Below are 27,193 nucleotides of genomic sequence, written 5' to 3'. Positions count from 1 at the left end.
AAGGCTTCCAGGGTACAATTTCAGAAACTGACATTGATTTTCTTTATGCAGAAAACCTGTCCCGCACGAACCTGGCCACGCTAAAACACGTCTTCCAGTGTGTTCTATAAGACTCCCAAATGCAGTTTCCTGTCCCACCGCACAGTGAGACAGGCCTCCGGGTTCACTACCAGGCTGGGGAACAGCCGCGAGTCTCTGGCCTTCAGCTCCTGACTAGCGGGAGAAGCAGGACAGCTACACCCATTTGACTGCGACAGAGCCCATGTTTTACATGAAATTCTATTGGGGGAGACGCTGTTTTCCTGTTTTACATTCTTCCAGGTCAATAGTTCTCAGTGTTTGGTCAGTCTGAAGACCTCTAGAGGTCTCTGAGAGCCTTTTATGGGTTCATGAGGTCCTCCCTGGCTTTTCCAGGTATAGATCTGGGCAAGGTCACCTTTTACTTTACATGCTTCAAATAACGAGCAAAACGGATTAAATAAAACAAATAAAATTCAGCAGGTACTATTAAATCAGACATTAAAGAGATTTTCTTTCAAATGTAAAAACTGTCACTCTTCTATTTTGGAAAACAGTCATTTTTTAAATAATTTTTATATGTATGAGTTTATTATAGCTATGCAAAAATAAATACAAATCAAATACACACTAATCTCAGTTTTAATTAATTGCTAATATGATAAATATTGACAGGAATTATCCATGGAAACAAAAGCTCTTTGGGCTACTCAATAATTTTAAAAGTGAACAGCATCCTGCCATCAAAGTTTGGGAACAGCTGTTCTAGGCTAACGGGACCACTCACCCACATTCCTGGGTAAACACCAAGTAAAGAGGGCAAGGCGGCCACGAGGATAGACAGTGAATGAGTGGGATTAAAAGCATTTCCTGGAAAATCCGTATTTGGATAATCCCGTGTTGGGCACTGCAGCCCTCCGGCTCCCATTTGGAAAGTACTAGGCTAGTGCTGGTGGCATCCCACAAAGACCACCCACCCACAGGATGTGCACCTGCCGCAGGGGACCGGAGCTATGGGCAGAGCACGCCTGAGAACATGAGCAGCCCTTTGCACCTCACTGCCAACTCAAGGCACATGAACTCTGAGCAAAAGACTGCTTACTGTTTTTGTTGGATTTGTTCACAGTTTGTGTACAGACTCTAGATTGAAGCTCTGCCTCAACAAGACAGGACAGAAGGCCGCACACTCCACAGGAGAAGCCTGGGAAGACGCCAGCTCAGGGAAGGCTAGTTTCTACCGACTGGAGGAGCCCTGGTCAGACTGCGCCATCCTTCCTACAAATGCATCAGGATACGAGGTCTGCCTCTTTCAAATGCATGTTACCATTTACCACAAAGCAGGGAAGTGCAGGCCCTTTACCTTTTTCTACCTTCATACACAAAATGAGAATGGGATTATTAAGTGGAGAGGGTCAAACATGGGCATAAACAAACCCCTTTATTCATATTAAAAAGACATTCAATATGTCTTGTGTGTCTAAGTGGAGAAATATGCCAGAAAGGCCTACAAGTGTCTGATCTGCAATTCAGACATTTCTAAATGACCCAGAACTTCATTTTCATAATGTGCTGCACAAACTAAGTGTTCCCCTGAAACTTCACTCATCTAAGGGATGTTCTTCCAGGATGAATCTTTCCCTTCTTTATCACTTGGAGGGTGAAGAGCCTTCGCCCAGCATTTTTCAGGCAGGAATCCTATCAGGATCACCTGGGGGCTTGTTAAACCTGCACATCCCTGGCATCAGAAATTCTCAATCAGCAGCCAGTCAAGGATGGTGACTTCAGAAATGTGTTTTTCACAAGCCCCTCAAGAGATCTTGCAGGTCGTCCCTGTAGGGTGCTGTGAGAAACCCCAACCCATCTTAGAGCGTTCTGCCTTACTCTGTTCAGAGCCCATCTGACTGCATTTTCAGCAAGACCCCTGATATCTCGGCTTTGTTTACTATGTGGCAGCTGCTACTGTAGGCCAGAGGTCTCTTGCAGCAAACACGGGGCCACCCATGAAGATAGGCAGTCTCATGGTGCCTCTGAACAGTTGACTAACAAGTTTCTTTCTTTTGCTCTTTTCTCCAGGCAGTGATACTAGCAAACCAGCAATCTGACATTGACCCTCTAACTCCTCTGCAGAAGAAAAACCCTACAACCTAATGATCTCGAAGATTCCTTCCTGGATGGAAGGAATATGATCCCCTGCAGGGATTTTAAACTGTGCCACCCCCTTAAGGACCTACAATATGCAGACTAACAAATCTATAGTAGTAATTAATGTGGGGGAGATTAGGTGCATTCTTGTTTCAGCTGTCTGACTTAACGGTGCTCCTGGGTTTCTGGGCCTGTTAAAGTGTTCTTTTGGCTGAAGCGCTTAGAGCAGGTGTCCCCAAACTACTGCTCGCCGGCCGCATGCAGCCCCCTGAGGCCATTTATCTGGCTCCCCGCCACACTTCAGGAAGGAGCACCTCTTTCATTGGTTGTCAGTGAGAGGAGCACAATATGTGGCGGCCCTCCAATGATCTGAGGGACAGTGAACTGGCCCCCCCGTGTAAAAAGTTTGGGGACACCTGGCTTAGATCCTGGGAGGGGCTGCACACCTCACTGGGGAATGCAGCTGATGGCTGGAAAGTGCTCTAGGCCAGGATGCTGGGGAGGGAGCAGATGATGTGAAGCCTGAAGGGGTCCCCTGGGAGTTTCCCAGTGTCACTGGCAGCCCCCAGTGTGGCCAGGACCACAGTGGGAGCCCCAGACAGAAGGCAGGCTGCTGTGCAGTCTGTGTTGTCTACTCCAGGAGAGTCAGAGAAGAGAGAAGAAAATGGTGTCAACTGTCTGAGGGCTGGACAAATGGATGCAGATTGATGGGGCAGGCTCCTGACCCCAGGCTTCAAGAAGACTATGTGAGTACCATGTGCTAGGCTCGGAGCTCTGGCTGGTGTGATCTACTCCAAGGAAACATGATTCCATCAAAGCAGAGTGGGGGCAGTTGCGTGAGGATGGAGTGGGCAGAGCCAAGAAACACAGAATTATGGCACCCTAGAAGGGATGTGGCATGGAGACGGAGGAGGCCTGGCTTCCGGAACTCCTTCTGCCACCGAGTAACTCACAACGTGGGTAGAGAACTGAGGCTCCCCAGGGCACATTCATCTCCTCTAAGTTGGAAATCATGTCACGTGCCCAATCTCACACAGAGTGTGTAAAGATGAGATCTGACAAAGGCTGAGAATACAGTTCACAAACTATAAAACACTACCCAGCTATGAGGCCTATTATTCTTACTCTTTGGAGGAAAACGCCTTGAAAAAAAAAAAAAACAAAAACCTGTTTAGACTAAAAGGCAATTTGAGAAAGCACAGCAAGAGGCAGGAAAAAATACCCCACGGAAACTCAAAATATATCCAACCAAGTGTTCTGTTCTTCTGGCCAGAATAGGAAAGTCACTTTTTAAGAAGAACTGAAATCCGGATCTGCTTCCGCTCTATACTACACACCTTCACTGGGCCTTGGAGGTAACCGTAGTGTAGACCAAACAACTCACTTGGCCCCAGCGCGGCCTTGGGTGACAGGAGACGCGGAAGGAGCGGGTGAAGGCTGGAGGAGCTTCTGAGGGAGGCCTCCCTGGGCGGAGTCAGCCAGGGCACCTGGGACTCCCCTGCCAGGTCTGGGCCAACCCCAGTTTCCCGGTTCCAGTGGGGAGAGGAGACTGACCTCAGGGATCCCGGGAAAAAGCCTGGAGAGAGACACAGAGTGACCTCGAGCGAAGGTCCTCGCAGGCCCTCGGGAAGTATGTGGAGGGCATCCAAACTGGAGGCCAGGATGGGAAAGCGTGGGGAAGAGAGAGGGGGCCCGCGCTGGCGGGGTGGGGGTGGCAGAGGGAGAGGGCGGGGAGACGCAGGGAGAGGACTTGAATGCAGCCGGCCCTGCCAGTGGATGAGAAAGGCTAACCCCCGGGCTCCCGCAGACCTCCTGCCAGCTCAGGGAAGGCGCCCAGCCCTGCAGGAGAGGCCGCGTGGCGCGCAGGCACACACAGTGCCCCAGGAGAGAGCCCGGCCACACCGAGGCCCTTAACGCTGATCTGGCCTCTTCTTTTCCCTCTGCAGAAAAGTGATGACATCCGAGCAACACGAAGCGGGAGCTGGTCCTGCCCGTGGAAGAATGAGGGGAGACTGCAGGGGAATGAAGAGAAGAGGGCAACCGAATCCAGGAGGGGAGACGCCCTTCCCACTCCTCCTCCCAGCCTGTGGGCGATGGGTGGGGAGTAGGGCCGGCTACCCTCCCTCCCATTCAGCCTCCTACCCTGAACCTGTTTCTCACTTTGTTTCACATGATAGGAACACGATGGCATGTCCTATTACTCATCACGACTGCAAACACAGCTACTGCCAACTCACAAAACTGCCTTCCACAGGGTCAGAGGGCCACATGGGCCCCAGCTCCATCAAGACTCACACTGGCCTGCCACTGCACAGCAGCACGGGGCTCCTGGGCTCAGAGGGTCCCAGGGAAGCACAGAGTGACAGTGGGTTCAGGTCTGGCCACCTCCCCTCAGCTGATTTTGTGACCATGGTCAACACGTGACCTCAGTTTCTTCATTTTTTAGGGTGCTGGCCACATTCCCAGGACCGCTGTGAGGGCCCATGAGACGGCTATGCTAGTGCAGCGCCTCATACTCTGAATCTCGAAGAGATTCTTTGAGCATCTGCTGTGTGATAGCCACTGTCCTAGGAGCCGAGGGTACAACAGCAAAACAGCTCCAGCCCAGTCTGCGGAGGGCTGCATCCTACAAGGGAGAAAGGCAATAAAAAGCCACGGCCATATATTAAAAACAGTTGGGGCACGTGGAATAAAAAGTATAATTCCACTAAAAGCTGAATTACCATTTGACCCTGCAATCCCATGACTGAGTATACACTCAAAGCAAAATGAATCCTCCTACCAAAAAGACACATGTACTTGCATATTCATCTCAGCACTATTCACAAGAGCAAAGACATGGAATTGACTCACAGCCTAGCCACAGTGAACTACATAAAGAACATGTGATAAACATACACCACGGGGTAGTATGCAGCCACAAAAAAGGGCAAACTCATGTCCTTTGCAGCAACATGGATGCAGCTGGAGGCTATTCTCCTAAGCAAACTAATGCAGAAACAGAAACTAAGCATCACGTGTTCTCACATCTAAGTGAGAGCTCAACATTGGGTACAAATGGACATAAATATGAGAACAAAAGACAGCAGGGACTCCTAGAGGGGGAGGGCGGGGAGGCAGTGGGTAAAAAACTACCTATAAGGTCCTCTGCTCACTTCCTGGGTGACGAGTTCAATCACACTCCAATCCTTGCATCACACAATACACCTTTGTAAGAAACCTGCACACAGAGTTCTGGAATCTAAAATAAAAGTTGAAAAAAAGTGTCGCTTCTGAAGTCACACTGCCTAGCAGCAAATTAGCTGTGTCACTTTCAGCAAGTGACTTAACCTCTCTGTTTTTATTTTCTCAACTCTGAAGAGAAATAGAACAACATTTGCCTGATCGTGGTATAAGGATCAAAGAAAGTTTAAGTCCTTTATACAATATTTGGCCCAAGGTGAAGTTAGGCATCAGCAGTGATTATAATAAGCAGATAACAGTGATGGTGATAAATGTGATACGCACCATGGGGAGAGTGTGGGGTGTTATGAGGGGCTTAGCAGGACACCTCATTCAGTCTTCAGGTGGGAGAGGAGACCACAGTCAGGGACAGCTTCTCAGAGATGACATTTAAGCTAAAGAATAACCTTAAGGGTTATGAAATTAACTGTTAAGGCTAGCTATGTGGCTTGCGAGAAAAGGACTTAATACCGCCCAATGTGGTCACACTGCACCCTCTGTCATGACTGCAGGAACACTCAGAGAACTGGGCCCCCGAAGGACCCCAAAGCAGTGAGTGCTCCATGCAGCCTCCAGCAGCAGCAGCTGCAAGCAGAACAGGTATTCTGGAAGCAGAGCCACAGGCTCTAAAAGCAGCAGGGCCAAACTCCTGCCACATCGAGCCAGCTCACCACCAGTACAGACAGCAGCCTGAGTGACACGCGGCAGGCAAACGGGAACGCATTGCCACCTGACCCTGTGCATGGCCACTGACAAGTCGGGAGGGCCCTCTGTGCATCATATCACACCCAGGTCAACACGCTCTTCACAGTGGCAACGGCACATCTATCCCATACGGTCATCCCGTGGCAACCTCAGGGGACAGGTTGTAGGAGTCTCCACAGATATGAAAATCCGCGGTGCCCAAGGCCCTTCTGTAAGACGGTGCCATGTTTGCACATAACCTATGCACATCCTCCTATACGCTTTAAATCATCTACAGATTACCTGTAACACCTCATACAATGTAAATCCTCTGGAGATAGTGACTATATTTTAAAATCTATTTCATTATTTTTTCATCGATTTTTCTTACCAAGTATTTTCCATCTGAGGTTGGTGGTTGAGTCCCCAAATTTAGAACCCATAGATATGGCGGTGGGCGGGGAGGCGGGGGAAGGGGGTTGTACCCTGTTCCCATCTTCATATTTTTAAAACTACTCAAGAGACAAGGTACCACCCAGTTTCCAAAATAAAACCATTCAAGGCACACACACAAACTGCTTTCTACAATTTTTCTGATGAAATCTGTTTGTAAGCAGATGAGGGAGTGGCTCCTGTAATTAAATCAAGCCTCGGTTCTGAATATCTATACGTTTTCCAGGATGCTCCTTCAGTTGACTATAAAAACCTCCTATCAGTATTTGAGTTACTGGACTGAACCACAGTTAGGGCTGCAGCCTTAATGAACACCCGCCCTCCATGCAAAGCCAAGTTAACAGGCTACCCAGTGAAAATACGGAGATTTTTATTTGCTTGAAGACGACATGTATGATTACCCTAGGGCTTTTTAAATTAAAAGTCTCAGTAGTAAATTTTGATTGCTAAACCTAAAGGCAGGTCACTAAATAACTTAGACAGTCTCTCCAGATTTTTCATGTGAGTGAAACTTCCGTTCCATCTCCAATCGATGGCACAGACTTACCAAGGTCAATAAGAATCGCATGCTGCTGAGAAGTCAGCTGCTTTAAGAGTTCTTTGTATGGCACATCCTTTGGCTGCTGTTTGCTGGGAAACTGGTGTTTAAGGTGGAATTGCTCAGCTAGAAATTTCCAGATTTCACCTCGGTGATGACGTGGCACACCTTTAAAAGGGGGAACAGAAGATACAGAGATAATTTATCAACAGAATACAACTTAATAATAAAAATCAGTTGTGTTTCATGTTCCATGTGTCCAAATTCTTGTTTTTGTTTTTTTGTTTTTTTTCTTGAGACAGAGTCTGGCTCTGTCACCCAAGCTGGAGTGCAGTGGCACAATCACAGCTTACTGCAGCTTCAACCTCCTGGGCTCAAATGATCCTCCCACCTCAACCTTCTGAGTAGCTGGAATTACAGGTGCCCACCACCATACCTGGCTAATTATTCTTTTATTCTTGTAGAGACAGGATCTCACTATGCTGACCAGGCTTGTCTCAAACTCCTGGGCTCAAGCGATATTCCTGCCTCAGCCTCCCAAAGTCCTGAGATGACAGGAATGAGCCACCGTGCCTGGCCACTAGTTCCATTATTGATTAACAGCACAGGTAACAGAAGGGAGGCAACTAAAACCTTGTCCTATTTGCTTCTTCCCTTACTTCCACCCCCCATTCTCCCCTCACTTCCCTCGCCCCTTCCTCCTTTCTTCTCACTTCTCCAGTGTGTTATCATGTTCTGACCCTGTCAGACTCTGCAAGGAATAAAGAATATGACCTGAGCCCTGGTGTCAATGAACAACATTCTAGGGAAATAAGGCCAAGTAGAAAAACTGTATTGTAAGATGGGATCTCAGAAACAAGAGAGAATCAAAAGGAAGTAGAGCTCAGATGAAGAAGAAGTTGGCTTATTTCTAACTGAGCAATCGAGTTTCCACGGAATCCTTCATTTGACCCAAGCCTTAAAGATGAAGGAAAAGGAAGAGAGAAGAGCCACCAGAGAGGGAACCGAGAGTGATTCTGTTTGCCTCAGGCACGAGGGCACATGGGAAGGAGCAGCTGGCAAGGAGGCTGGAAGGGTTACTGTCAGAGGTAGAACGCAGGGCAAGAAACCTGCCCTTTGTTTGCTAGCTCCGGGGAACCACTGAATGTTTCTGAGCTGAGATGGTGTAAGCTGATCGTAGCTGAGATTCTGGATATCTGATGAGGCTTCTTTCCGTAAGATAAGCTGCAAGATGGGCCCAGAGCCTGGGCAGGAACTGGCCACGTAGACACTGCCATGAGCATCCAACAAAGCCTAAAAACAGAAAATGTCCACGAGCCTCCACTTAATGCTTTACATGTGATTGATTTGAATACTCACAGTGATTAAAAATGTCTAAAACTCAGAAAAGTTCTCTTGAGGTCAAGGATGGTATTCAAGACAAACCTAATTTTAAAAGGCAACAGTTTTCCACCCAAATTCGTTAGCTCATTCCTCAGCTATTACAAGGCCAAAAGGTGGGATGGGGGAGAGCAAGAAGACTGAGGAATCAGATGCCAAGTCTTTCTCGTCTCTTTGGAGAAAGAAGCCTCCGAGTTAGGAATTCATCTTTTTTTTCCATCCAGGGAAAAAAGCAACCTGCCATTCAGGGCCTGCCCAGAGGACAGTTCCTCTGGTTTCTGTCTCCGGTCACCCTTGGGAAAAGTTTCTGCCCTGGCAAGGTAGCAGCAGCAGACAGCACCGATCGTGAGGCCACTGTGCACCGTTACCATTCCACGCATGTTCCGTATATTGGTCCATATCACCCTCATAACCTTCTAAGGGAAACACAATTATCCTTATGGTGAAGAAAAGAGATGCAGTGAGAACAGGTCCCCTTGCCCCAGGTCATTAGGCCAGTGAGTGACAACCCAGGGACACTGATTGCCATTTCATCTTGGTGTCCTCCATGTCGAAAATGTCAAACAAGGCTGCTACTCAAATGGGGACTAGAGAAAAAATATCTTTTGGTCATTCATTGCAAGACATATTTTCTATCTTGCAATGAATGATAAAACAACCATTTGTGGATTTGAACCAAATAGTAATCATTTTATTAACAGCTTCACAAGGAACCGTTTAGAAAGTCTCAGTGAGCCACCTCTTGGAAGTACTTACTGTGCAGTAAGTACTTTGTTTTTTCCCTCTCACATCTTTTTTTTTTTAAAGTTGGCCTGTAGGAGAAATACTAAACCATGACCACATCCTATACCTTCTTTAATTTTATCTCAGCATTAATATAATGACCCTGTAGAGTGAGTTGAATGGTGGCCCCTCAAAAAAGATGTGTTCACTTCCTAATTCCTGGAGCTTGTAAATGTTACCTTCTTTGCAGAATTAATTACTAAGCAAGGACTTTGAGAGGAGGAGAGCATACTGGATTACCCAGGTGGGCCTATATCCAGGGACAAACACCCTTATAACAGACACGCAGAGGAGGAGATGAGAAGGGGAATTGATGTGGCCAAGGGGGCAGAGGCTGCAGTGTCGTGGCCACGAGTCTCGGGAGCTGAAGGCCACCAGCAGCCGGAGGAGGGCAAGTGCAGACAGGCTGACACAATGGTTTTGGAGTTTCAGCTTCCAGAACACTGAGAGAAGAATTTCTGTTGTTTCAGTCACCATTTTTGTAGTAACTTATTACAATAGCAACAGGAAATAAACACGCCCTGATATCTGCTTTCTACTATATTCTATTTCTTGCCTCCCTCTCTGCTATTCCAGCTCAGAGATATATCCTGGGTATGTATACACACACACACACACACACACACACACACACACACACACACACACCCCACAAATATTTCACACCCTGATGACAAGTAAATGTGGGCTAGAAAACAGTCAGCATGGTAAGTGATTTAGAGTGGAGCTTTATTTCACAAAGCACTTTTCTTCAAACTGGAAAATTTTCCCAACTTATGAAATGTCCAATTTCCTGTTACTAAATCGTTCCCATTGTCTTATCAGACCTTTATTTTTTGGAATAAATAAATATTGGCTGTGTCACTGGACAGTACCCGATATTGTGGTATTCAGGAGTAAGTTTAGATTCTGTGACTGAAAGCACAGGATCACATAGGTCGGACCCCATGTTTTTGCTAAGAATGGCCTGGAACACCGTTCCCCAGTGTGGCGCTGCCTTCGCTCCTAATCCAAGAGAGAAACCTCGCAGTGGAGCCCGCCTAGGGCTTGCAGGCAGGGTCTGGGTGGGCAGGAGGCCGTCCCTCCACCCCCCATGTAAATTGCTTCTTCCTCACCTAAAAAAGTAATATATACTCACTGTTTAAAAGGAGGGCAAAAAAAAAAAAAAATACCTCTGAAAATGAAAAAGGTATAAAGAAAGTGAAAAACCACCCATAACTAAAATGAACACAAATTTACCATCCAAAGCAGGAAGGTTTTGAAGTGAAGAGAAGGAAGTCTATTAATAATTTTGCCAGGACAGGAGTCCTGCCTATGACCCAGATACCTGCATCATGGATGTTTTTCCATGTATACACATAGAGAACTCTCAGCTGCACAGGAGACCATGCTGTACTCTTTTCATTCAACAACTTATCTCAGACATCTTTTACATCAGTAAATATAGATCTACTTACAGTGTCGTTTCCAGGGAATATGACATAGAATAGTCACATGGTTGGGTATTTTTTGTTTTGTTTTGGCTATTAAACAATGCCACAATAAGCATTCTTACTACAGTACATTTTTGGTTGATTCGTTTCTAGAGTACGTTTCTATAACTGGCATTGCTGGGTCAAAGGCAAGCACAGTTTACCTCTGGCCCTTGCTGTCAGAAGCTCAGGCAGCCACTCTGCAATCCCATTCCTAAAAAATACATTCCAGCTTATAAGGTTCTATCTAGATATCTTTAGAGAAATCATTTTGACCTGAACTAAACTGAATTATCTATAATTATGCTATCTTCTCCTAAATCGATACCCTAATCCTGCCTCATCTAATTTTAACTGGGAAAATTTTATAAATTCCTTTATTTCTATCATTTCAGGGTGTTTTATATAACTATGAGGAAGGGCCTCTTTTTTTTTTTTTCAGACAGAGTCTCACTCTGTAGCCCAGGCTGAAGTGCAGTGGCGTGATCTTGGCTCACTGCAACCTCCGCCTCCTGGGTCCTGGTTCAAGCCAATTCTCCTGCCTCAGCCTCCCAAGTAGCTGGAATGATAGGCACATGCCACCATGTCCAACTAATTTCTGTATTTTTAGTAGAGTCGGTGATTCACCATGTTGGCCAAGCTGGTCTTGAACACCTGACCTTGTGATCTGCCTGCCTTGGCCTCCCAAAGTGCTGGAATTACAGGCCTGAGCCACCACACCCGGCCAAGGAAGGGCCTCTTAATCCACACAACTGTCCTCTCTTTCAAGACCTCTGCGCCAGAGTTAGCCTCTACTTCAAAGGTCAAAGATATGATTCTAATTTAGTCTCACATTTCTAGATTCACATTTTTATTCTGAGCCACTAAATAGACCACCATCATTTGTTTGGAGTTGCTAAATCTTAATGTGTTAAAACCACCTGAATGACAAAAGCCCCCTTTATGGTTAGAGAGCATTTCTGCCATAAAAAGTGACATGGCAAAGTCAGGGAATACCTACGGAAATTCCAGGTCAGCCTTAGCTCACTCCAGTATGTAGAACGTTCAATCATCTATGCCCGACTTTCACTACCCAGGGTCCAGATTCCTAGAGTATTTCTATCAGCCTTCGCATAATATGTCCAATGAAAAACAACTATCCAGGTGCCAGGCTTCTAAGAAGCTCAAGTATTTGGAATGCTGTCACAGACCCATGCAATTTGCTTTTACAGGAGCAAAGACACCTGAAGGCAATCATCTAGGCAACCCCGAAAGGGGGAAGAACAGACTCATTCTTTTCTCTGCTTTCTGCCTTTTCAAAATGGCAATTTGGGGCCATTTTGGTATAAGGGTAAACCTTAAGCGACAGCTACAGGTGCAAGGAATATTAGAACTGGAAGACAGCTCCAAGATCCTTGGTTTGGTGCAAGTCTCTCATTCTATCAGCAAGGAGGCAGGAGCCCAGAAAGAGGGTACCTGCCAAAGTCACACTGAAAGCTGCTGTGGATAGAGCATTTCGGTCTTCACCACTGCATACGTGTTCTGAGAAAAGCACCTTGAGATCCTGTTCAACAGGAGACAGTGCGGTACGGTGATGTGAACCCAGCTCTGTGGCCTGAGCCACTACTCAACTGCTCTATGCCCAAGTGTGCTTATCCCTAGAAAGGAGAAAGGCGTAACAAACAATAACTACCTATGATTACTAAAATCAATGTCAAAATTCAGAAAAGGGTAAAAAAAATGCCTAATAGACTATAGTAGAAAACACTGCTTTGTTCCATTAATGCTCCTAGAGATGAAAAATGCACATGCAATGTTCTTCCACCGTACAATTGATAAAGCCAGGAAAAACCCATTCTGGACATAGTTGCAATCCTTATTCAAAACACCTGGCTATTCATGATTAGCTCAACCGGAACTCAGTAGCATAGAATCACATCAGACTCTGGCTTTTACTCTTGCCAGAAGACATTAACATACAATTTTAAAGGCATCATTGTTTGACTAGAACACTAATCATGACTAAGGTAAGCTCCAAAACAGCGCTTCTCAAACTATCTGTGAAACATAATTTTTTTTTTGCTTTTAAAAAATGTTCCAATCCACTACAGACTGATTTTTTTATACCATACAGTAAAAATAAATTAGTAGAAAAACAAAATGAAAAAAAAAAAAAAAAAAAACAGATGGACAAAATGTAAATTCACATTTTTTTATTAGGATCTCTGTGTGAAATTGCCAGAAACATTTCCAAAGGCCTAGTCTCAAGCTCTGTACTTACCGCTTCTTCTTAGACCAGTATCAGTTTGGGCTGGCAGATCACGCTGAGCAAACAGTGAATCCTGCCTGCTCTCTAAGGCCTTACAGTATGGCAGGCACATGCTGTGTGCTCCTCATCACATCCACTGTCAGCACCCACATCTTACACTTGTGGGAACTGCAGCTCAGAGAGGGTGAGGCATTTGTCTAAGATCACACTGTGAAAGTAAGCGGCAGGGCTGGGACTTGAACCCAGATCCACCCGTCTGAAGTCTGTGCTCCACACTCTACGCTGTCTCCCTAGGGCACCCAGAGAGAAGCCATACGATTAGTTTCTAGTTTACAATTTAATTCCAAGTATATCATCAAATCATTTTCCAGTTTATAGGCAACGAAGCCCTTGGGTTTTTCTGTCTTCTTCCTATTTCCTGGTCTTCTGGGAATTTTAACTAAGAGGAATCATGAAAGGTGGTGAAACTCCTACCTATTAAGTAAGGTATCTGGAAATAGATTAAGAGGTGATGAAAAGAAGGGAGATGGCCACTAAAATTAAACTTAATTTTTTTATTCCACACTTCTCCCCAATCCCCAATGAGGGGTGAGACTGACTAGGTGATTCCTAATAAAGCTTACCTTGCCCAACAGCCGAGTGCATTTTTTCCATGTCAAACTTAATTTTTGATCTTCCTGGAGTGCTAAGCATCTTTTCCCACACTGTAGTTACTTCTTTAAGGCAGGGAGTAATTTCTTCGTAATCGAGCTTTAGGCGCTTGTTTAGCAAATCATTTTCGGAGGCTGGAATAGACCATTCAAGAGGGCATTAGTCCAGGCTGCGGCTATGGAGCTTCCATTATGCAACATGGCTGCCTACTGGCTAACCTGCTGAGATGTTGAGCAGTACAACCGGCTTAGCAGATCTAGTTAAAGTCACTGCCCATGCCCCTGCCCATTTTCCTTGTTTTGGAAAACACTAAAAACCTAGGAAGTATGTGATTTCTCTTACCACCTCACTCCCAGCGTACCCTGTTGGCTCTACTGCTAACATAAAACCCACATCTGCCCAATTCTTTCCATCTTACCCCTATCAAACCATAAGCCTCCCCAGGGCAAGAGCTATGTGTTATTAATAAAATTCCTAGTGACTAGCATGGTTACAACTGCATGCAATTTTTTCATCTAAACTAGGAGAGGCACTCTAAAGATAGTTTTCTTATTCAGAGCCAAACCTCTGTTTGGTAGCTTCTACCATTGATTCCATTTCTGCTTCTTGGAGCTCAACCACATAAATCTCCCCCTTTCAAATGACATCTCTCAAATAGATGAAGATAGCTATTGTTTCCCACCAAAACTTACTCAACCTAAAGCTGCATGAATAATTATAACCAAATTATCAAACTCGGGGGGAATAATATCGATAAAGGGAAATGTGAAATTAACAATTTACATTGATTCCTGGGCCCAATCTCTCATTTCATGGCCACAGAAACTGAAGCTCAGAAAGATCAGGTGATTTGGCCACGGTTATTTACTAGCTAGGAGGAAGCTGCGCGATCCTAGGCCCAGTGCTGTCTTCCTCTCAACATTTATGTTTTCCATCTACCATCTTTAATCTTTCCCCTCTCGCTTTGACAAATACATTTCTAAGGTCCTGTTACACAAGTCCCGACATCTCTGGAGTTCACATTTTTTAAAAATGTCAATCCTAGTTTTTTTGGGGGGGCGGGGGGAGCCTGTAATTTCAGCAATGAGAAAACACAATAAATGTCACTAGAGTTGAGCTAATCCTTGCAGCAAATCACGTTTGGGGCTAGCCTTGCCGAACAGCAACTGGCAGCAGCGCTGGGCTCTCGATGCCAGCGTACGCTCCCCTGGCAGTAAGGCTGCTACAAGCACATCTGGCCACCCTAACAGAGCCCAGCAGGCCACATGAGGAACCTGCTCTGAAGTCAACACAACTTCACACAGCCAGAAAGAACTGGCCAGAAGATTCAGCTGAAAAGGCCCAATCCATGTATTTTGCTACTGGCCCAGGCAACATCCTGCTGTTTCAGTGTCCTGACAAGGCTGCTGCCTAAAATTAGCGGCCTCCAAAATGCCTTATCAACCAAGGCAGACGGTGCAGACCTGCAACAAACGCCCAGGCTCCAAGGCCAGAACTTCAGATACAGGACCCAGCTGCTCGCAACATTAAATAAGACTCCACACGCCCATGTGGTTTTTTAAGCTTGTGGGGATCGGGGAATAGGACTGACTGAGATCAAAAGTAAATTTGCAACAAAGTTCTCTAAAATATTTATTACGGTTTAACACAAATGTCTGAGCCAACTTGGACTTTGTGATAATGCTCAGGTCTGGAGGGCGGGCTACGGCTGCTCTGTCCCCAGTTCTGCTCTGTTAACAATGGCATTCTCAGACAAAACTGTCTCGCCAGCTGCCACTACCTCTTGAAGCTTAGAATGGAAAGCTAAGAGGCTGGGAGGCTCAGCATCTAAATGACCCCCGACACTCGCAGAGATTTTAGAGCTGCACTGAATATTTGATGTTTAAACCATCACATATTATTTAAGAAAAATGTTTTTTTTAAAAAACAAAAAAACATGAATTGTAATTCAAAATTTAATGTTATCACATCATTTTAGTCTTAGTAAAGTATAAAATGCTGAGTTATATGAATCAGCTCAACTGGCAATAACATGCCAGCACCAAGCCATGGCTGTGTTGAATCACATGATATGATCTTGCATTAGGCTGCTCACATCTTCATTTAAAAATAGGGAAAAGTGGGCCGGGCTCATGCCTGTAATTCCAGAACTTTGGGAGGCCAAGGTGGGTGGATCACCTGAGGTCAGGAGTTCGAGACCAGCCTGCCCAACATGGTAAAACCCCATCTCTACTATTAATGATTTAAAAATAAAAAAAACAGCCGGGTATGGTGCCAGGTACCTCCAATCCCAGCTACTTGGGAAGCTGAGGCAGGAGAATTGCTTGAACCCAGGAGGCGAGGTTGCAGTGAGCTGAGTTCATGCCACTGCACTCTAGCCTAAGCAGTAAGAGCAAAACTTCGTCTCAAAAAAACAAGGAGCGGGGAGGGGGAAATGGCCTCGCAGAGGGGACGGCAGAGGACTGGTGGCTTCAAAGAGAGGCGATGCTTTTTGTCCTAACATCACTGAAAATTAGCTGTCTAATTTGGGAGAAATCACAACTTCAGCTTCCAAGTGCTGCAATGGTGTGAGGTAGACTTAGATGGCACAGTCTGGTTCTTTCTAGGATGCAATGCTTCCATCATAGTAAAAATATTTGATTCATATATTCCAGTCAGGAAATAGGCTTAACCATAGGAAAAACTTTCTCACACACATTCTTCTAAATTCTTTCCCAAAGAGTATGCAAGTCAGCTTGAACCCTTGATCAATTTCAAGAGCCATCCCACATGTAATTTAACCTTCCTTTAAGAAGGGAGGAAAAAAAAACCCACAACAGGATGCCTATCTCTCTAAGCACTCAGCACAGCAGGGCCTGGAAAAATGTCTTTGTGCTCAATTTCGCTTCTTTATAATGTTGATAAGTAAAAAATGGATTCCTAGCCCAGGGCCTTGGTCTGTGTGGGTTTTCTCCAAGTGCTTCAGTTTCCTCCCCCGTCCCAGAGATGTGCACATTAGGTTAATCAGTATGTCTACATGGTCTCAGTCTGAGTGTGTGTGTGTGTGTGTGTGTGTGTGTGTGTGTGTGTGTCACCCCGAGATGGGATGACATTGAGTCCAGGGCCGGTTCCTGCCTTGCACTCCAAGCTGCAGGGATAGGTTCTGGCCACCTAGACCCTGAAGTGGAGTAAGTGGAAAATAATTACCTTTTTTTTTTCAGACGGAGTCTCGTTCTGTTGCCCAGGCTGGAGTACAGTAGCATCATCTTGCCTCAATGCAACCTTTGTCTACTGGGTTCAAGTGATTCTCCTGCCTCAGCCTCCTGAGTAGCTGAAATTACAGGTGCCCACCACCATACCCAGCTAATTTTTTTTTGTAATTATAGTAGAGAAGGGGTTTCACCACATTGGCCAGGATGGTCTCAAACTCCTGATCTCAGGTGATCTACCCGCCTCAGCCTCCCAAAGTGCTGGGATTACAGACATGAGCAACCGTGCCGAGCCAATAATTATTTTTATTAATCTTTCTTAAATGTTTGCATAGCTCACAGTTACATTAATATTTATTATAAGTGTCTTAGGTCTTTATTTAGAATTTGGTGAGGTTTTTGTGCCCAGAAATATGCCATAAGAACTTAACTCTTGTTTCTATCAATAAACCCTTGGTAAAATTGGTTTCATTATACCTCATTTTGCTGAAAGTTGCAGTTTCCATGAGCCTATTGGCAACATTAAGCGAAGACTTACTGTACACTCTGGCTGCTTCTTGTCAAATTCTGCATCTATATTTAATGTAAAAGTTCTGCCCCTCCAACCCACCCCGACAAAACTTACTAAATATTTTTAAGCAATCAGGCTCTTACTGCTGGTTGTTTTTCTCAGCGATCCAGGTCCTATACACACTAACACAATAGATTAATGCTTCCAACATAAACAAGTTTATTGCGTTTTCACCACAGAGATAAACACGTTGAACTTTACAGAGCTAAGAAGAGAAACGAAGCAAACAGTCAAAATAAAAGACCACAAAAACTGAGCAGTGCCAAGAAGCCAGATGAAATGAGGAAGCATTAGAAGAATGTTGGCAAGGGCCAGTAGACTTAATGCAACACCTGGCAAGGTGTTCCAGGTAACCTTAGGAGACTCTCACCTGTTCATTCTAGTCTGCCTGGTCACTGTTTGCACAGCAGAATGCTTTCTGCTTTTGTAGCATACTGATTTCGCCTCGCCAATTACAGCTGTCCTCACCACATTCTGAAGAAGCCAGTTGTGAGCACCATTCCCATTTTATAGCTATGCCCTGATTTTACATGGCTGTCATTTGCAAGAAGATTGGCCAGTATCAGCATTAAAGTTTATGACCTACGTGATGAACATAACTGCCGTTTTCCTCTTCAACAAAAATCCCAAGATGCACAGGAATATAACTGCTGTGCTTCTGAGCTATCATTTAACTGATGAGACATGCAGTAACGCCATCACTATCAAACATCTTTTTGACATCTGCTTTTAGAATTACCTCCAAGAACACACAAGAAAGTGGCAGAAAAACTGAGTTGGAAGAAAACAGCACTCACCTGCTCTACCTGCCCTCCAGTGTGCTATCACCATCCACAGCACCCTGATGGGAGGACGTGTCTTCCTCAGCTTCAGAATGCATACTGGAAAGCTTACTAACCTATTCCAACTAAGGGACTACTTTCATATCGGAAGGTCTTTTTCCTTTATATTTCATTTTTTGTTTACAGTCAAAGGATATAGACACTACCTCTTTACAGTCTATGAATTCGTACTTTTCAACTGCAGAAACTATGTTGCCAGTACCCAGTACTGTCACAACTCACAAGTATCTCATGGACATGCACAGAGAACGTCTATCCACTCGCTATGACACTAGCTATGAACTGAAACTCACGGTATACAACACATTCTTGGGAGCTTATTCTTCAGACTTGGTGTCTGAATGACTTTCAGCTCTAAAAGCAACCAGGTCATTTTAAAAGACCAAAATCTGCAATCAAGGATGATGCTGAATGAAAGGTACTTTAATTCCAAAATTGTTCTGAGGCAATGGCAGTATGACTGAACCACCTGCTCCGTCTTCCCTTTGAAAGGGACTATGCAGACTTCCTGCTCAAAACCTTCATGACTTCATAGCGGGGCAGTTGTCTCGATACCCTAAAACCCATGCTCTTTCCAAACGGTATGTAAACTTTGTCTTAAGCTACTTTGAAGATACTATTAATTGGTTCCAGTGTCAGTATGGAAACAGGAAATGAACAAAATCTAAACTTTACAACTTCATATCATATTTTGACACGACTGATATCAGTACAGGTAGAAGTCAGCTTTTTTTTTTCTTTTTCTTTTTTGATTACTTGCAACTCACTGAAAAAGCACATAGGGTAAAGTTATGCATTTTAATGACTTACACAAGAAAAGTTCATATGTAACACACAGGCACAGACTATGGCTGAGGATAAGGTTAACAGAGCGAGACAGAATGGGGGGTTTGGGGGAACAAAACAAAAAACACCTTTCAGAGTGTTCGAGCTTAGATTTGAAGCTTGCATCTCAGAATTTCTAAACACTGTACAAATAGTGACCGTGTAGGAATAATGAATACAGTTGGTGAAACTATCATTAGAGCACCAAAAAGTAAACAGTGTTAATAAAACTCTGAAACAGTAAACAGATCCTATAGATAGATGTGTACATTAAATTATCATGCTGCTATACTTTTAAGACAGCATGCTATGTCTGATGTGATTCACTTTAGAGCCTACATAAGACCAGGCCTGCTCAATAGCAAGATGGCAAACCAACCTTGGAGCTTCTGGTTTTCCTTCTCCATCCTGAGTAGCAGTATCTGTTGAAGAATAGCCTTTTGCCACAGCTCCCGGAGCTCACGAGATGCCCTTTTCTTTTCCTCTGGTGCAGGGCCAAAAGGTCCATCTTCACAAACTGGTTCTAAAGGAGATCGTGGGGGAAGCTCTCCCAGCTCTGAATAATCTGGAGAGAGAAAAGAACATTCCGGAATTGTCATTTTTTCAACATAAAATGCATGCTCAAACACAGTGCCGAATCAGCAAATTCTGTTCATTCAGATGAAATATCGTAAGATCACCAAACTTAAAATTCATGTGTTAATACACATTGGAATAAGCCATGTCTGAGCCACAACATGAAAAAATGATACATCAAATATAAAAACTTCAGTAGCTGAGGAAGTATTTAAAGATACCTGCTTTTTAAGGTGTAATATTAACTTCTTCTGAAAATGTTATTTAATATTATTAATTATAGAAAATCTTCATACAGTGCCTACTGTGTACCAAAACTGTTCTCAGAGCTTTATGTATAATAATTTAACACCTGCAAAACTCTAAGACATAGGTATTGTAACTATCCCGTTTTAAAGAAACGCAAACTGAGTCACAGGGAGTTTATACAACTTGCCTAAGGTCACAGAACTAGGAAGGCGTCAAGCCAGGACTGGAACCCAATGGTCTGGCTCTCATATGCATTCTTAACCACTGTGCTATCTGGCCAGGTATTCTGAAAGAAGATTAAAATGCACTGAATAGCCCATAATAACAGTGACCATTAACAGACCCTCTACCAAGTGCTGGGCACTGTGCCATGCATTTTATATAGGTAGACTCCTTTAATCCTGATGACAAGTCCAGAAGGCAGCTATTAGCCTGGAAAGGAAACTGAGGTTTAGTAACTTGCCCAAAGCCATACACTGAGTAAGTAGGCCCCCTGGCATACTCTAGCTCAAATCTTTCTGATTCAGAAGACCATCTGCTTCCCACTAGATACCACTATAATCCAAACGTTTCCTATGTCTAAATTACACAGCCTTATAGAGTCTTATTTCGTTATGGTCCTATCAAACAAATGAATAGATGAAAATTCTACATCTTTTGGGGGTTTACATGCATTATAGGAGGATGTTCCTTTGTCCTGCTGAAATTATCTATAAAGCAAGAGTTGAAATTATCTGTACAGTATCACCTCAATTTGATACATATTATGAGAGGCAGTATAGTTTAGTGATTAATAGGGCAGGTTCTGGAGTCAAGTTGCCAAGATTCTAACCAAGACTCTGTCATTCAGTATGGTGATTCCTCAAGGATCTAGAAATAGAAATACTATTTGACCCAGCAATTAGTATATAACCAAAAAGTTATAAATCATTCTATTATAAAGACACATGCACACATATGTTTATTGTGGCACTGTTCACAATAGCAAAGACTTGGAACCAACCCAAATACCCATCAATGATAGACTGGATAAAGCAAATGTGGCACATATACACCATGGAATACTATGCAGCCATAAAAAAGGGTGAGTTCACGTCCTTTGCAGGGACATGGATGAAGCTAGAAACCATTATTCTCAGCAAGCTGACACAAGAACAGAAAACCAAACACCACATGTTCTCACTTATAAGTGGGAGTTGAACAATGAGAACACATGGACACAGGGAGGGGAACATCACACACTGGGGCCCATTGGGAGGTGGGGGGCTAGGAGAGGGATAGCAGGGGGTAGGGGGGATTGGGGAGGGATAGCATTAGGAGAAATACCTAATGTAGATGATATGGGGTGACAGACACAGCAAACCACCATGGCACGTGTATACCTATGTAACAAACCTGCACGTTCTGCACATGTACCCCGGAACTTAAAGCATGATAAATTTTTTTAAAAGATTCTGTCATTTTTGATTTTGTGATCTTTAGCAAGTTGCTCAACTTCCTGATGCTTCTACTTCCCAATCTGTCTGGTGGGTATGACAGTGCTTCCCCTCAGAGTGGTGGTAAAGAGACTGAGTTAATAGGCTATAAACCACTGAGAACAGGGCCCAACACAGACTAAGAATGCAATTTAAAAAAAAGCTCTTGCCAGGCGCGGTGGCTCAAGCCTGTAATCCCAGCACTTTGGGAGGCTGAGGCGGGTGGATCACGAGGTCGAGAGATCGAGACCATCCTGGTCAACATGGTGAAACCCCGTCTCTACTAAAGATACAAAAAATTAGCTGGGCATGGTGGCACGTGCCTGTAATCCCAGCTACTCAGGAGGCTGAGGCAGGAGAATTGCCTGAACCCAGGAGGCGGAGGTGGCGGTGAGCCGAGATCGCGCCATTGCACTCCAGCCTGGGTAACAAGAGCGAAACTCCGTCTCAAAAAAAAAAAAAAAAAAAAAGCTCTTGTTGTTTGCTATCATATATTTACTAGGGGCACAGAACAGAAATAGAAATTTCAGCTACTCAACTGTAAGCCCTAACGAGGTTAGAACCTTGCTACCTTGTCAACAAGGCAAGGTCATCACTGAGCACAGCTGCTCACACCCAGCAGGGGCCTAAGAAATAACTGTTGAATAAGACAAGGAACAGAAGTACTGGGTTTACATGTGCTGTTATTTACATTTTCCCTCGATTTTCTAAATTTGTGGCAATAAATATTTTAAAAATTAAAACTAAGGAAAAATAATGCAAATCTATTCTAATTAAAATTAAAGATGGACAAAATATTTTCCGGCAAAACACTTAGAAAACAAATCCCTTCCCCTGCCAAAATCTGTATACTTAGAATTAGTCATTACTGAATATGACATAGTTCAATTTCATCCTTTTATTTAATATTATTCTGCAGCGTGAAGTCTTTCATTTGAGCCCTTTCCTTTTTTCTCTTTTTTATTCTTTTACCATCTTGGCTCTTGGAATTCTGTGGGACACCGCAGTTGTGATTAAAGTCTGCTTTATCTCATATTGGAAGCGTATCTCCCACTGGTTTACAAAAGAGTCTTATTTTTGAAAACTAATTCCCATGAGGTGTTCTGGCTGGGATGGCATGCACTCTCACAGATCATGTGCGTCAAGAGAACCCAGGACCCAGGTAGGCAACAGAGCGGGAAGCACTGTTGAGAGTTAGGTGGAGTTGACCTGGATATTCTTTTTTTTTTTTTTTTTTTTTTTTTTTGAGTTGGAGTCTTGCTCCGTCACCCAGGCTGGAGTGCAATGGCACGATCCTGGCTCACTGCAACCTCTGCCTCCCAGGTTCAAGTGACTTTTCTGCCTCAGACTCCCCAGTGAGTAGCTGGGATTACAGGCATGCACAACCACGGCTGGCTAATTTTTGTATTTTAGTAGAGATGGGTTTTCACCATGTTGGCCAAGCTGGTCTCAAACTCCTGACCTCAGGTAATCCACCTGCCTCAGCCTCCCAAAGTGCTAGGATTATAGGTGTGAGCCACCAAGCCTGGCTGACCTGGATATTCTTAAACCCTACCAGTAAAACAAGGGCTCACCTCACCTAAACGCCTTCTTCTAATCTCATCCGTCCTGTTTACCACAGCCTTCCTCTTCCCAGGGTCTTGAAACTTCCTACCATGTTCCTTTCAAATTCAGAATCACAATGAGCAGGTGTAACTCAGGCCTGGAGGATGGAACACTCCTAGCAGTTGGGGCTGCTTGCCCCCAGATCCATTTACTCTCTGCCGCTTGGGCTACTGACAAGGACCACTGTCTAGAGCAGTTTATGAAACTCCGATTTGATTTTAGTATTCAGGGAAACTGGATCTGCAAAATACAAGTGTTGTTTGGTGATGGCAAATTAGAGGTTTAAGACCTAAACTGTCTCCCTAACATTTTCTGCTTTTGCGATCTTTTTCTTATTTTCACTAGCAACAGTTTGTTGAGCTTTTACCATATGGGTTCTTGACACAAATAAGTTTGTTTGATTCTTACAACACTCTCATAGGACAGGTGATATTATTATCTCCATTTTCCAACTAACATAAGTAAGGTGCAGTGAGGTTTTATAACTTGGCCAAGGTCACACAGGTAGTAAGAGTCAGAGCCATGATGTGAAAAAAGGTGTATTTTCCTCCAAAGTTTAAAAAAAAAAAAAAAAAAGTTTACCCTGGGCTTCTCTATGTCTACATGGACAAGCCTCACTGGGGATCTTGCTAAATTAAAGATTCTGACTCAGCAAGTCTGAGGGGGGCATCTCCATCAAGCTCCCCAATAATTCTGCCACTGCTTGTTCCCCAAGCACACTCAAGAGCAGGGCTCCAGGCTGCAGCTTTCCTCTCTATTTCCTCGTGCAGCCTTATGCGCTTCCTAGCACGTGGGCTCGTCTCCTTCACTGGGAACACAGTTCAGACGCTGTTGTAAGCTGCCTGAATTCAGGGCCTCAACACATGGCAAGAGCTTGTCTCAATCTTGGTCAGGGGATCCAGGCCAAGTCCAGAATACAAACGACATATTCAAGCACTAGTATTAACTTCACCTCTGCATGAACTAAATAAAAGCTGATACACCGTAAAGGTCAGCAAATAAACCCAAGAGTTTACAGGAGGGTTTCTCAACCTCCGTCCTATTGACATTTGGGGGCTGGATAATTATTTGTCATGAGCAACTGTTTCATACACTGCAGAATGTTTAGCAGTGTCCCTGGGCACAGTGGCATCTGCCCACCCAAGTAATGATGATAAAGAATGCCTCTGCACATTGCTAAATGTCCCCTAGGGGTCAGGAGGAACAAAACCACCTATGATAAGAACCCCTTATTAGAGTTAAAATCTTTAACTCAGATTGGAGTTAAATCTCTAAAAGATTCACAGTTAAAATCTCACCATTTTGTCTCTCCTAAACCCTGAGAAGGGGTAAAAATGCATCTACTTCATCCAAGTTCATTTCACATGGTAACAATTACTGATTTTATAGTTTACAATTAACAACAAAATTTTATAATATTTTTTGTTCACATTAAGAGTAGCCTAGCTACAAAATAGTTCAGTAATTTATAAAGGGAGATAGTTAAAATCTTCGTTTGTTCTAAATTTGGCCTGCTGAATCAGTCCAAGTAAGCTGCTTTCTCAACAATGCCAGAAGACCCAGATCCGGGACAAGGCTTTGGCTTTGTCATCAGTCCTCCTCCATGCGTGCGTCGTCTTGAGAGATGTGGACTTGAGGGGGGTGACAGGTTGAGGAGAATAAAATCAAAGTCCCAGGGAACTGTCAGCTGAGAACCTTGTTCTAATGATAAACGCGGGCACTGTTTTAACTTGTATCATTCCTAAGCCAATCCTACCAGCATCGAGTACCTTATATGTACTCAGCAATGCGACGTGGTACATGGTCTAAGGAGGGCTACTCTGAGGTTTCGATTCTCTAGAACAATCCCAGGGATCTGGCTTCTCTCCCCAACTTACATTCTTGCTGCGATACAGCTGCACAGAGGCCAGTGTGGGAAGCGTGGCTTGGCTCAGCATAGCGGAGGCTGAGCTGAGGCAGGGGCTGCTCGACCTTGTGGGCCAACTTTGTTGGTGTCTCTCGGGAAAACGTATACCTTTTGGGTTCCAGTCCCTCGGTACAAAATGTGAGAAATGATATTCGCCTCTGACTGCCCAACTGTGGAGACTACAGGCATATTTATAAAGTCTGCAAAGCCACCAAACCAAAGGGCTGCTATAACACCTTAGTCCAGGATTCAATTTTACTATCCTGACATCTCCTATAATGACAGGATGTGGAACACTTAAATTATGTGGCCTTTCAGAAACTATAGCCTCCAATGGGTTCTACGAATTTTAAAACCAGTCATAATTCAGGGGGCCTTAGAGACAATTGCCTCCCATTAAATCATTGCTGTGACACTCCCAACAGACTCATAAATATGATCTATGCTGGCATGTTGATACTTGAGATGCCAAATGAGTCTCCAACAACCCCGTACTGTTGCATTCTTTCCATCTGCACACAAATGTGTGGGAAAGAGTGTGACATCGCGTCACTGTTATGAACAGAATCAATGCCATGATCAACGTGCACATGACCTCCTATTTGTCCAGTATCTGCTTCTCTCAAGTGTAGAATACAGGGCTGCTTTCTTGCATTTTCACAAAGCACTGGCATTAGGTTCTGAACCGCAGTTCTCCTGCTTTTAAAGACATGACATTAAATCACATGTTAAGTGCCCCATAAGAAAGAGGAGCTCCAGAAGGAAATGAGAAGACAGATCGTTATTGTCCAATTTTCTGGCTTTTTCTGTGTGTTAACCACCATAGAGCATTTTATAACTCTCTTCAACCCTCCTAAAAATTCTGAACTCCATGCCAAAAAAAAAAAAAAAAAAAAGAACTTAAAAAAAATTCCAGTTATTCTCAAATCTCTGTTTTAACAACATGAATTGATTCTGGAAAGGAGAAAACTGAACATTAAATCTCTGGAGAAAAGTTAACAACAGAGATTAACATCTGCAGCATCTGTTGTAACCAACAGCTCAAGATAATTTCTTAGAAAAAACAAAGCATAATGACCATGTAGACTTACTGTCGTCACACTGCTTACAAAGCGGGAGTAGCTTTAACTCTCCTACAACAGAAAGCAGAGGCCAGGAGGCAGAGAGTTCTGTGTTCCCTGCCATATTCCATGCCTGGGTAACAGCAGATACGCATGGAACATTCAATGAATAAACTGATTCATTTGCCCAAAACCACTCTCAACCCTGCTATGACTTTTGTGGATGATTTATGGAAAATAATCCAATGAGAACCTGATTATTTCCTATAGTTGCATTATATGACAGTCTAGCTATAGGAAAACAGAATTTATTTTAAAGAAAACATTCATTTTGCTATTTAGATATACTGTTAATTCATTGCCTCTGCTGCTAGAAATCCAGGTATGAATCAGGGTAGCAGAGAAGTACATGACTACTAAAACAAAGGAAATAACAAAGAAAGTGTTCTAGAAGTTCAGCAAAGAAAGATGAATTTCGGTTTATCAGGTCAAGAGCATGGGCTCTGGAGCCAGGGATCTGGGATAGAGTCCGGGTCCACCAGTCTCAGCCTCAAGCTACTCAACCTCAAACAGGTTATCTGATCACTTGCCACCTCAGTTTCCTAATCTGTAAAATCTGCATAATACCGCCTAGCTCATAGGATTATTGTGAGCACGAAGTAGGTAAATGAATGGAAAAAATAAGCCTGCACACAGTAAACATTTAATAAAATGTCAACTACCATTCTTTCCATCACTGTCATCAGTCTTTGTGAAAAGGGGGGGCTGGTTCTTGAAGGACAGGTAAAATCCACACAGGTTTAATTGCCAGGGGCCACTCTAGGTAAATGGACCAGCATAAACAAGGTGTGCAGGTAACTATTAACTCATCACTGATAATGACCCATTTTGTCTAATGACCAGACAGTATGCACACGAATACAGAAGACAAGGCCGGCTGACTCTAGATTGCTTAAGGTCTAGTTGATCCACATATTAATTAATAAGAAATTGGGAATTCCAGAAGATTGTGGGTTTTGAAAGCAAAAGTGATTTCATATATACATTCTTGAGCACTGGTACGATACCTTGGCAGGCAGGGAATGCACAGCCTCATGGATCAGACACATGAAAGGCCAATACCCAACGGTGAGAACAAGTGCCCAAAAAAGAGCTATGGACACAGAATAGAGCGCCTAACTCTGCCTGAGATGGGAGCAGTGGGAGGGGAGGGGTGTGATGAGGAGACAGGTGCACACACACACTTAAAAAGAGAAGCCAAGATAAGCAGTAACAAGGACCAGGAGCAAGAGGCCTGCAGATCT

The 27,193-nt window shown here is 44.0% G+C and overlaps 1 protein-coding gene across 9 annotated transcripts in view; it reads right to left on the bottom strand.

Annotated features, from left to right (window-relative positions):
• The window catches only part of TBC1D1 (TBC1 domain family member 1), a 240,046-nt gene that overhangs the window by 25,562 nt on the left and 187,291 nt on the right, over positions 1-27,193 (bottom strand). For all 9 annotated transcript variants that reach the window (XM_074395995.1, XM_074395993.1, XM_074395994.1 and 6 more), the window contains 3 exons: positions 19,397-19,582; positions 13,564-13,725; positions 7,067-7,225 (listed from right to left, as the gene is read on the bottom strand). In XM_074395995.1, coding sequence (XP_074252096.1) covers positions 7,067-7,225; positions 13,564-13,725; positions 19,397-19,582 — 507 coding nt within the window. The remainder of the gene's footprint in view (positions 1-7,066; positions 7,226-13,563; positions 13,726-19,396; positions 19,583-27,193) is intronic.

This window comes from Saimiri boliviensis, chromosome 3 (assembly GCF_048565385.1).
Source record: "Saimiri boliviensis isolate mSaiBol1 chromosome 3, mSaiBol1.pri, whole genome shotgun sequence".
Classification (NCBI taxonomy): Eukaryota; Metazoa; Chordata; class Mammalia; order Primates; family Cebidae; genus Saimiri; species Saimiri boliviensis.
The sequence above is the reverse complement of the archived record's forward strand: the minus strand, read 5'-3'. Positions and strand labels throughout refer to the sequence as shown.